Source organism: Perna viridis, chromosome 2 (assembly GCF_037379345.1).
Source record: "Perna viridis isolate PV_CMFRI_1.1 ecotype Kerala chromosome 2, ASM3737934v1, whole genome shotgun sequence".
Lineage (NCBI taxonomy): Eukaryota > Metazoa > Mollusca > Bivalvia > Mytilida > Mytilidae > Perna > Perna viridis.
The window spans coordinates 40720672-40732934 of NC_142446.1; the positions used below are offsets into that span (position 1 = coordinate 40720672).

Consider the following 12263-nt stretch of genomic DNA (forward strand, 5'->3'; position numbering starts at 1 on the left):
ATTAACTTTATCTTTGACTGAACGCAAAGTTTTGAATTTACACTGTTTCAATTATACAGTCGAACCTCGTTAAGTCGAAGTCGAAGGGACCATGCAAAAATGTTCGATTTATCCGGGGTTCGAGTAATCCAAGGTCGAGGATAAACCGGAAATACTAGTAGTTTGGTCAATGATTGTTTCTGCATTTACATCATTTTTTTGTGCTTGTACATGTAAATGCACTTCACTTTACACGGTACTTCGTAATATCTTGCGTTTCATATCGGAAGATATTTTTTTTTTGTTTGTTGCATATCATGTTTGAAATACTGAACGGCACCGAGTGTTTTAATGAAATTTCCTTTTTATTTTTTCTATACCAAAAACGTCATAGTTCATGACATGCTGCTTTGTTTGATTCACAATCAGGAGTATCGTCAAACCATGTGCTCTACATAATTACGGTAAAATTTCAAATTCACTAGCGAAACGAATGTAGTCGTTGAAATACCCTTACTATAGTCTCTTTGATGTTTCATTGAATAGTCAGATACCATTACAATTCATCTGTATTTTTTCAAACTTTTTATCAAAATATCCGATATCACAGTTAGTGTAAATTCCGATGTGTTATTAATACAATTCATTTCTTTTAACGACACGCGCAATTTTAAATTAATTAAATATACAAATCAAACTATAAAGAGTGTCAACAAATTAATTTTAAAAGCCACGATAATCGTTGTTAAAACACACTTCGATCATGGTGTATAATAAAGCAATCAGTTTTCCGATTAATTAGTTGGCTTCGAGAAATCAGGGTTAATTAACCTCGAAGTCCTATCGAGGGTACTGATTAATTACCTCGAGTTATCCGAGATTTCGATTCATCCGAGTTCGAGTCATCCGAGGTAAAATTGTATTGGAGTAAGGGGAGTTTTGCTGGGACTTTGTAATCAGTTCGAGTTATCCGAGATTTCGACTAATCCGAGCTCGACACATCGAGGTTCAACAGTATCTCAAATGTAAAAAAGTATCTGAAATTAAAATTTTGTATAGGAAGATATTAATCCTTAGATTAGTGATCATTCCGTCATGGATAGTTGAGATTATATATAACTTATATCCATGTTAATACAAAAATGTGCATTTTGATGACTCTGTGATATGTTGTTCGCGAAGCCTGCAAAAAGAGAAAAATGCAATTTGGATCTGTTCTATAGGTGACATATTCGTATCTCAACAGTGTTGGTATGCTACTTAAAGCGACAGTGTTTTTTTTTTTTAAATATGCAATAATAACATTCATTGATCAATCCATAACTGGGCAATTAACCCAAGTTCATCTTCTAAAGGGGTTGATGTAAACCACTTTCTTGACACCATGAAGACTGATGTATGTTACGACAGAGAATAACGACATATGACTAAGCTTTTTACAGACGCATTGATTTATAATTCAAATCGTTAAATTCCCGTTCATACATGGTAAACTCTATTATCTTCTGCAGTACACGGGGCTGTCTATTGATAGCAGCCGGTGCTTATTTATTTGTACATAAAATCTAAGCATACCGTAAGTCCGAGCGTCCATCCCCAACAATTATCAGAAGATTTGATTTCAAACTGAGGCGGTAGCAACATCCCGTTTGATGACTTTGTTTTCATTTCCAGAATATGGTTTAAAGGGTTTGAACGGGGATATCCTTCGGTGATACTTACTTACAGCTCTTTTATTTTATATTTAAATATTGCTCTGACCCTTTTTAACTTAAAGTTTTCTTCGTGAACTTGATAATAAATGGCGCTACGAAACCTCTGTATACTTTGTAATATTTTGCCTGAACAAATTACTAATCCTCAAACACTTAAAGATACCATGTTACAAGTTAGTTATTTCTGAAGCATAAAAATAGTTTAAAATAAATCGAGGTCTCGCTAATCTTATTTGATTTTTCTTTGTATGCGATGCCCATTTCGCCGAACTGGTCGGTATATTTACGTTTCAGGGTCATGTCGAAGGCTGACTCTGGGTGTGGAAATTTTTTTAAAGTTCATATGCTGTCTTTGGCTGTTTTGAACAAGGTTATGTTGCTACAAAATTGGAGTCATCTCTACAGAAGTTTTGTGGTCGTAAACATGAACTCGTAAATCGTTACGGTGTATCAATCAGCACCATGACGTCCGATTTGTTCACCGTGTAATAGTTTTCTTTTCCTCTTTCGTCTACACCGTACTAGACATTTCATTAGCAAATCCTTAAGTGTTTCCAGAAAGGCTGAGGATGGTTACCCTACTGGTGTACCTGGTCCATGCTCCCAGTTTTTAGTCGAGTCCGAGATGCTCATTTACTTTTGTGCCTTTGTACCTGTTATTTCGTTTATTATATGTTCTTTGAAATGTGTGACTGTATTCCCTGTCCAGTCTTTATTCTTGAGTTATATTATTTTGATTTCCGCTCGAATTTAGGTTCGTTCACTTGATTTCTCTGTCATTGTTTGTTAGTGTTGTGGCTCTTTGATACATTTCACGTTTTTAGTTTCTCTATTATAATACAGTTTTTAATTGATAATAGTTCCCTCCCATTTAGAAGACTTTCTGCTCAGAAACAAATCTGCACGTATCAATTATTTTGATAAGAAAGATCTGCACTTATCAATGATAAAGTGCCCCGACCAATTCAACTAAAAGTACCCAATCACACGTTCAGTCTGCAGACCATATATTCCAGTACAAAAATTCTGACTATATCAAAATTATCAAACCATGTTCCATCACTTTAAATGATATATTTGACTACAACGAACCGCATTGTACCATATCAAAATGTGGAATTAAAAATTGCACAACATGCAACATTCTTATAACCGACTCTTACTGATTCAGTTCCCTTACAAACAAAACTTCCATACAAGAAGTCACGATGACTTCAGTTGCAAATCAACAAACTTAATGTATGGATTAGAATGCAACTTATGTGGTTTAGTATATGTCGGAGAAACGCAAGAACGATTAAACAAAAGAAAGTGCCGTCACCGTTCGGGATTTAACACCACGAAATTCCCCACAGTTTATCAACACTTCAATCAACAAGATCTTTTAATCCTCTCCATGAATGTTAGTATTTTAGAAAAAAAACATTACCATCCTACGAACAGTCCTGTTCTAAGTAAAAACTATCGTAGGGAAAGAGTGGAGTACTGGATACCCAGACTAGATACTGTAATACCTTACGGATGCAATGACAACATCAAAAGTATAGGAAACCTTTCAAGCCAATATAACAATAGTATAAATGTGATGAATTTATTTGACAAAAATCCAAGACGGGAAAGGAGCCATCGCCACTCTACGTCACCTAAGTTACATGATGTCTCCATAGATGGTCTCCTACCTTTCATACAAAAACCTCATGGACTTTATCACATTAGAACCAAACTTTATTCTATACTTCTCACTCTACTACACTCCCTTTACAAGAAAAGTCTTGACACTCCTGTTCCTGTTTCATCATTATACAGACTTGTTGCCATCATTTTGGATATTGGTTTCCACAGACTCTTTAAACCAGTTTTTGTGAAAAGTCAAGATAAAGAAAAACGATCATTTCTTCCATTACCGTTTGTCAACAAAGGTATAGATGTAATTAATTTGGCTAACATCCTCCATCACAAAAACGTCACCAACAAAATTCCCCCATATTTTAAAGACAAATCCATACCAATTATTTCATATTTCTATACACTCATTGCATCCAAAATTTTCAATTATAAAAGGCTATTGTAGAACCTCGAGATTGAGGACTTCAAAGCTAAACTGACTATTCTTGCAAAAACTATCCATTCAAATATTGTCCTTCTGGTCACGTCGTTTCGGGAGATTTAACCATCATCGAAAACGAATCTGTGTAATATCCTTTCAAAAGGTCCCAAGTACCGTGAACCACGCTCCATTGGAATTATAACTTTAAAGTTCTTATGGATGCCGTCGAGGACTATGCAAGAAAATGGATAAAACGAGAACAAGAAGACATTGATTCTCTGTCAGAGTGGTTAAAGGCCGTTCATTGAAACGAATGAAAGTTTTAAGTAGGTCGATGAGTGCCAAAGCTACATCAGTTTTCAAAGACCCCGATGTAGCAAAAACATTGTCTACTATACTTAACAAATATGTTGTCGTACCAGCAGACAAAGCCCAACATTGTTTTTGTCTGCAAAACGTTTTACATCAAATGTTTATTATCAGAGGTAGACGTAAAAATAATAGCAGTGATAAGACCTATACTGGTACCACACTCTCCAAAGAAGAGATTGTGGAAAACCATAAATCTGTGTTATCCTCTTGGTCTCTCTAACAAGGACGATGATTGTGATTTAACGTCTATGTATTGGATTCCTAAACTCCACAAGAATCCATACAAACAACGTTTCATAGCTGGATCTGCAAAATGTACCACCAAACGTCTTTCAAAATTTTTAACTTCTATACTCACAACTGTCAAAGAGGGTCTCCAGTCCTAACACAACACTTGTTACTCCCGTAGTGGTTTTAATTCAATGTGGATCCTGAAAAATTCGAACGTTCTTTTAGAGACAATCAGTTCAAGACTATTATCTAAATATAATAGCATTAAAACCTATTTTTTTTCAACACTGTATACTTCTATTCCCCATACTCAGTTAAAATCCCGACTTAAAAACATTATATATCGTTGTTTTTTCCAAAAAAAGATGGTACACCTAGATACAAATATATAGCTCTTGGTAGAGATTCCTCATACTTTGTAAGAAATAATTCCATATCATCTTTCAAATATACAGAGGAAGATGTTTACAAAATACTGGAATTTTTAATCGACAATATATTTGTCCAGTGTGGTGGATGTGCATTTCTACAAACGGTCGGCATTCCAATGGCTCCTTTACTTGCTGACCTATTCATTCACTCTTATGAGGCTGAAAAGAAAGAATATCGTTTGGCTAGATCCTTTAATATCAGTTTCCGCTATATATATGACGTATTATCTTTAACCAATCCTAATTTCGGGGATTTGATACATCGCATCTATCCCAAATAACTTGAGATAAAGGATCTACAGACACTGTAACGTCAGTCTCATATCTTGACCTACACTTAGAGTTCGATGGTAAAGGAAAACTATTGACAAAACTTTACGACAAACGTGATGACTTTTCATTCAGAATTGTCAACTTTCCTTTCATCTGTAGCAACATCCCTTCAGCACCTGCGTATGGAGTATTCATATCACAACTCATGCGTTATGCCAGATCTTGCCGAAACTACGCAGACTTTTTGTATCGCTCTAGAACTCTAACAAATAGGCTTCTGGAACAAGGTTATGTTGCTACAAGATTGAAGTCATCACGACAGAAGTTTTATGGTCGTCATCATGAACTCGTGGATCGTAATGGTGTATCCATCTGCACCATGAAAACTGATTTATTCAACGGGTCATAGTTTTCCTTTCCTCGTTTCTCTACCCCGGACTTGACTTTTTATGAGCAATTCGGCGGGTGTTTCTAGAAAAGCAGAGGACGCTTACCCTACCGGTGCACCTGGTCCATGCTCCCAGTTTTAAGTGCGAGTTGCTCATTTGCTTTTGTTACATTGTATGTATGATTTTAGTTACTTTACGTTCTTTGTTGTGTATGTCTGTTTTCCATGTCTGGTCTTTGTCCGTGGATTGTATTCCTTTGATTACCGCTATAACCTTGGTTCCCTTGATTACTCTTTAATAAGAAAATGATGATGTAACATAAGTTATCAATTAAAAATGTTTTAAAATTTGGTGAGATGAGAAAAAAGAATAATGCATGTTATTTTGTTTTTTGTTTGTTTGTTGGTTTGTTTGTTTTAGTCATTGGGTATTTTGTAATGAAATGAAATACTTCGGGAAAGTATTACGTACCCGTTCACAATGATAAAGCACTAAAATGATAATGAAATATCTAATTTTTCAGAAACTGTAGTTCCTTTTTTACAAAATGACATTAATTCGTAACTTGTTCATTTTTTTTAAATCCTTGGTTGGCGCGTCTAAAATATCTCATTATTGGCTTTGTCATTAGTTATTAGTATAATTGATCTACAAATCACACCAGTTAGTATAAATTACGATTCCCCTCGTCAATTTTTAATGTATTTTATTTTCAGAACGTATTAATTATTAAATCTAATGTTGATGTCTGGTGTCTGGCACAAAGTACATATATATATACATAACGAAAGCTATATTTTCATATAGCCTAGTTGGAAGAGTGGTCTAGAGCGTTGGACTTATTGCAGGCGGTGTTGCCATAAATGTCAGAGAAGAGAAGGGTTTCGAATCCCGCTGAGGGAGCGTCCAAATTTACGATGCAAATTTGCAACCTCGCATTAATACTAGAATTGGGGAGTAATTTAGACTTGATTACATATATATGATGTGACGACTCGCAATCAAATTGATACAGGGAAGATAACGTAAGCATAGAAGGGTCTGAAATTTTTTGGTCGTTCCCTATGCGGGACTTCAACTCTTACCGCTGTGACATATATGACAACACCGCCTAGACTAGTCGGAAATATTAAAATATAGCTTTCGCTGGCCGGTTATTCGTCCTCGTACGATAAATCTGGGGTTGTAACTTAATACACGATGTATGGTAGGACGGCATAGCTCATCTAGTTGTTGATATATACGATAGAGGATCAAATAAACTATACATGGTACAACAAATCTTTATGTTACATACGTCTCCGAATATGACAACTGTATTCGCTAAACTGCTCCATCGGAACGAAATTGATAGAGGGAAGATAACGTAAGCATTGGAGGGTCTGTAAAATTCCCATCGATGTTAGACTATCAAATTTGCGAATCAAATATATTATAATCAAAATTAATCAATATTATACAAACGTCTCAGAATGTGGCGACTCTATTTCGCTACACTGAGAGTCGTCACAATCTGAGACTTTGTATAATATTGATTTGTTGTGACATACATCATTAATTTGATCCCCTATCATACATAATAACACCTACATGAACTGTCCCGTACTACCATACATCGTGTACTGAGTTACAGCCCTAGATTAATACTACGAGGAGGAATGACACGGCCAGCGAAAGCTATATTTTTATGTAGCCCAACTGGTCGAGTGGTCTAGGGCGCTGGACTTTGTGCAGGCGGTGTTGCCATAGATGTCACAGCGGTACGAGTTCGAGTCCCGCGGATTGAACGACCAAAAATTTGCCTCGCAAATTTGACAGTTCTAACATCGTTGGGAATTTTTCAGACCCTTCTATAAGTTTATATTATCTTCCCTCTATCTTTTTGATCCGATGGAGCAGTGTAGCGAAAAAAGTAGTCACATTCTGAGACGAATTATAATATTGCTTTGTTGTGACATGTAATGCTAAGCTGAAGAAAAAAATGACCTACCTGATGAGAAATCCAGGTATCCTGGAAATCCTTTGTAAAAGCAGTATAAATGAACTTTTCATTTGGTTTTTCGTATTTCGAATGGATACATCTGGTAAATGAAACTACGGATTTTAATTTGCGAAACGAAAATACTAAATTAACCAACGAATTGCCATTACCAACTTTAAGTTCTTTTAACAAAAGTGTGTTCCGTAAATTAGTGACCTAATTCAGAATGGCTGGTCACTGATAATTGCCTTCATTACAAATATTTTCCAAGTATTTAACAAAAATTTAGATTTTTATCGCTTGATTTCCGGCGGTGTAAACTTTAAATAAAAGACGTAAAATATTTTAAAACACAAGTTTATCTTAATCACATTTGCGATGGCATTTAATATGTCAAATGCTAGAGGTTAGGATGGCACCAAGTCAAACATTACTTGCCAGACAACCTCCACACTGCTGGAGTAAGTTGTGACCTGTGACCTTCGAAAACGCGTATTTTTTTTAAAATTTTATTTTATTCATTTATTCTCTTTGTTTGTAATTTTAACTAATCAGATTACCTTTATTTGCTTCCTTATGTCTCAGCCGTTTATAAAATAAATTGCATTAAGTGGCACTGAAAATTCGTCCGACAATAGAAACAGGGAGAACAGTTTCTAAGTAACATTTGTGTACCGTCATTTCCTTAACAAATGCTGTCTTTTATTAATTTTTTGTTTTCCCTTTCGATACATCTAATTGGTTGACAAAGTCCTTAAGACAATCATTTTCATAAACCTTTTTAAACATTTCATTATAAGTGGTAATCACTATTGTTGTGTCGGAATACTTAAATTTCGTTTACGCGGTTATTCTAAATCTAAACATAAATATAATATTATGCAAGCGAATTTCTTTCTTAAAGCATGATGTGACATTTCATTAAAAGTAAAATCACCAAAGAGAACAAATACATCATAATGATATTGGTATTCCAATAGAAAATTTGTTTCTTATTTTTTCTTGTTGTGAGGTTTCCATACATAGTGTGACACATTGTCTTGAGTCCTAAGTAATTGCTTGTATCTTCTATTTATTAGTATATGGCGATTGGTGTTTGTCTTCTTATTATGGAAAAGATTTGCCAATATATTTAATATTCATATATTTTTTTGGTAAATAGAGGACAGAACTTAGAACAACATTTCACCAGGTCATTGCGAAACAATAGTCTAATCTAATAGCAAGATTTAATCAAGTTAAAGTTTTGGCTTGTCACTGATTCCACATAATTACATAGAATGTGAACTCTGCGTTTATAGATTAATTTCTTCGTCAATTTGATGTAGTTTTTAAGGGTATGCCACATCACACCATATCATCAATTAATACTTATCTGTTGCACCAGATTTCCTTGTAAATTTATAGCCGACTTTATCGTTGTTAAGCACCAAGTACACTTAATAATTTAGTACATCAGTTTTTTGTGAAATAAAGGAAATCGCACGTCAGAAAATAATGACAATAATGATGGAAGAAGATATTTTAACGGCGATATATATATATATTAATATATATATATATATATATATATATAATATATATATATATATATATATATATATATATATATATATATTATATATATATATATAGATAGATAGATAGATAGATATAGATAGATAGATAGTTAGATAGAGGGAGAGAGGGGTCTGACAGTTCCCAACGATGTTAGAATTGTCAAATTTGCGAGGCAAATTTTTGGTCGTTCCCTCCGTGGGACTCGAAGTCGAACCGCTGTGAAATCTATGGCAACACCGCCTGCACAAAGTCCAGCGCCCTAAACCACTCGGCCAGCTAGGGTATATAGAGATATAGCTTTTGCTGGCCGGGTCATTCCTCCTCGTAGGATTAATCTAGGGTTATAACTTAGTACACGATATATATATAAATAAAAACATTTTTTTGATGATCATGAATTTGAAGTCGACTTTTATGTAAACCGGACTAAAGACATAACTATCCATATACTAACGAAAAGGTAATTTTGTGTAAATAAGGGTAACAACAAAATCACTAATCAAACCCATGATCAAGGCAAGTCCGACAAATCTGACAAAATAGATATAATATCACCGGAGTAGCTGGTAGCGCAATGGTCCTGACTTGTTGCGGGCATTTCAAACGGAATTGTGGGTTAAAGCTAGGTTTTACACTTCGCCAAACCTCCCTCTTCATTGCAGTGTGAATATAATAAAATATTATTTCATTATAAGTGCTTATTAAAGTTGTAAAAATCTCAATTTTCCCTTTTTGCACTGTAGAACTGTTGAAATCCTTGATCAATATTTCGAAGTTGCTGAATAATGGGATGGGAAGATTGTAACACAACACGGCAATGGGATTCAAATAATATTGGGGGCATACGTTTTTTGTTTACAAGATAGTGAACACGAATATAAAATTACTGACATACAATACAAAGCATTAGCGAATACTTAAAACAACATTAAAATATGTTTTATCTTTTGTATTGTTTTTTTTTATTTGCATAAATATGAGCATTGGTGAAGTCAGTGTTCTAACTCAACTGAAAATAAAGTCATTTACACAATTTTATTGAACTTACTGCACTGTAGTGAAAGAAATTTCATCTCCTATAAATGCTTGTGATCTATTATTATTATTTGTTTATCAGACAGCACATCATGGTAACTGTTAAAATGATACTTATTTTTCAACTTGACTTGTCTGATTTTCCTCACACAAACTAAAACACTTTAAAGGAAATTTACATTAGCAACCAATACACACACAAGTATTCTTTTATCAATAGGTTTTTCTAAGATCACAGTATTTGGAAGGAGACGACAACCGAGATCCATTATATAGACATGCAGCACTCACATATCTCCACGCAGTCCAGGATCGTATGCAACCTGGTAAGTATCAATCGAGTTTTTGTCAAATTACTGTGATCTTTTTATACAGTCAAGTGTTCTTAATTTTATTTTCTTCGTCTTTTTAGTAGACAGTAATGCAAAAAGATTCATATTCGCAGTATTTTTCTTACTGTAACGTGTATGAAAACTTGTTTAATTCGAAATAATTGCACTTATAGAGAAAATGTCAATGGACGTTTGTAAAATAACAGCTATATAGCTATATTACACTATAGATCGTCCGTCGTATAAATTCTAGTTGTAACCCTTCTATCATAATGTACTGACTTTTTTTGTAATTATCGGTAGCAATTATTAAGCCGATTACTAAAAGCATGTAACATTTGTATACAAGTTGTAAATATTTTCTGTCAATAATTTTTTTTGTCATGATAAATATTTGAACTCCGGTAAAATTTACATTTAGCGAGTACTTTTTTATCGCCATTCAAAGTACTTTTCTATGATGTTTGAGGACAAATATATTGCTATCATGGTATCTGTTTATCATCGATATCTGTATAAAAACATGACAAAACTCTGCACATTGTGTTTAAATAATGAAACAATATATGCATGCCATCTGTTATATCCCTAGTCGACAGAAAGAGGCTAGCTATACTGCGGTTACACCTTACGTCATTTCAAACTTTTGCCCATCATTTGTGGTTCATATACCTCATCTTCTACTCACCAAAAAGGATGAGTATTTAGTATAATTGTTTTTGAGATCTGGTTTTGAGCGTTTAATTTTTTGTCGGACTCAAACAGGAACACAAAACGTGAACTCTTTCAAAAAATAAGTCAACTTTGTTAAATAGAGAACATTGGGTTACGTCTGAGTAACTGATATATTTATAAATACTAAGTAACTCTCTAAGTGGTAATTTCTGCATTTCCTTAATTTTTATTTTTGCTTCTTTTTGGTCAGTTTTGCTTGACTTTAACTGAGTTGTTGGAATGAATATTTTTTTTTCACTTTTCAGTTATTTTAAGTGGGTAGTCCATACAAACACTGGGCAGTAGGAAGCACATGACAAATTTCGTTTTTAAAAAATCATCCATTTCATATCACAAATGCATCCTACTCAAAGTGGAAAGTTGCTTTTTTAATTTACTTCAATATTAAGGAGAAATCAATTATATAGTAAGCAGTGAAATTCATTGAAGAAATGGAGATAATTCTTTAATCTAAGCAAATTTTTGTTGCTTTGTTAGGGAATTTTAAAATCATTTTCTGAGCCATCTATCGTCGATTTGAAATATAAATTATACTATTTGACTTCTAAATGATGTATATATTAAATTGAAACACACACAAAAAAAATCAGTAGGATAAAATCTACCCTGTGCCACCCATATTTATAGGATATACCTGATTTTTACAGGGACAACCACTTAATCATATCGCATTTATCCTGATTTGATGTGAGCTTGTATCTTATTTTGAACAAAGGACCATGTTCTAATTCTACAAAAAATATCTAGCATTTAGAAAAAAAAATATACTTTGTATACTCGCCTTTCCCAGTAAAACGGGTTGTCATGTAACACTATGTGATTTATCTTGACAGGTCTTTCGCACTGGAATACATTCAAAACAAAGGATGGTGAGTGTTTTCTAATGAAAAGTAGTTGAAGACAACCAACGTTATTTCACTTTATATCTCTCACCTTTAAATGGTTTTAACCATTCCTCAGTTAGTCAGATTGTGTAATCGCATGTAGGGAATGAAATCGTAAATTTTACTGCGTTGTAGAATTCTCTGATTATAGGCCAACTGGAGCGTCGGCATTTCTGTAACTATTGATCACTATTTACTGTGAAGCACGTTTATTTGTGGTCTAATTATGCATGGGAAGTGAGCATACTATTCCTCGTTAACTCTATATTCGATTCTCTATAAAAGATTAAGTACAGATA

General features: G+C 33.9%; 1 protein-coding gene across 2 annotated transcripts in view; it reads left to right on the forward strand.

The window, feature by feature from the left end:
• The window catches only part of LOC148625059 (uncharacterized), a 29005-nt gene that overhangs the window by 8411 nt on the left and 8331 nt on the right, over positions 1 to 12263 (forward strand). For both annotated transcript variants that reach the window (XM_088568270.1, XM_088568268.1), the window contains exons 3-4: positions 10234 to 10339; positions 11914 to 11949. In XM_088568270.1, coding sequence (XP_088424396.1) covers positions 10234 to 10339; positions 11914 to 11949 — 142 coding nt within the window. The remainder of the gene's footprint in view (positions 1 to 10233; positions 10340 to 11913; positions 11950 to 12263) is intronic.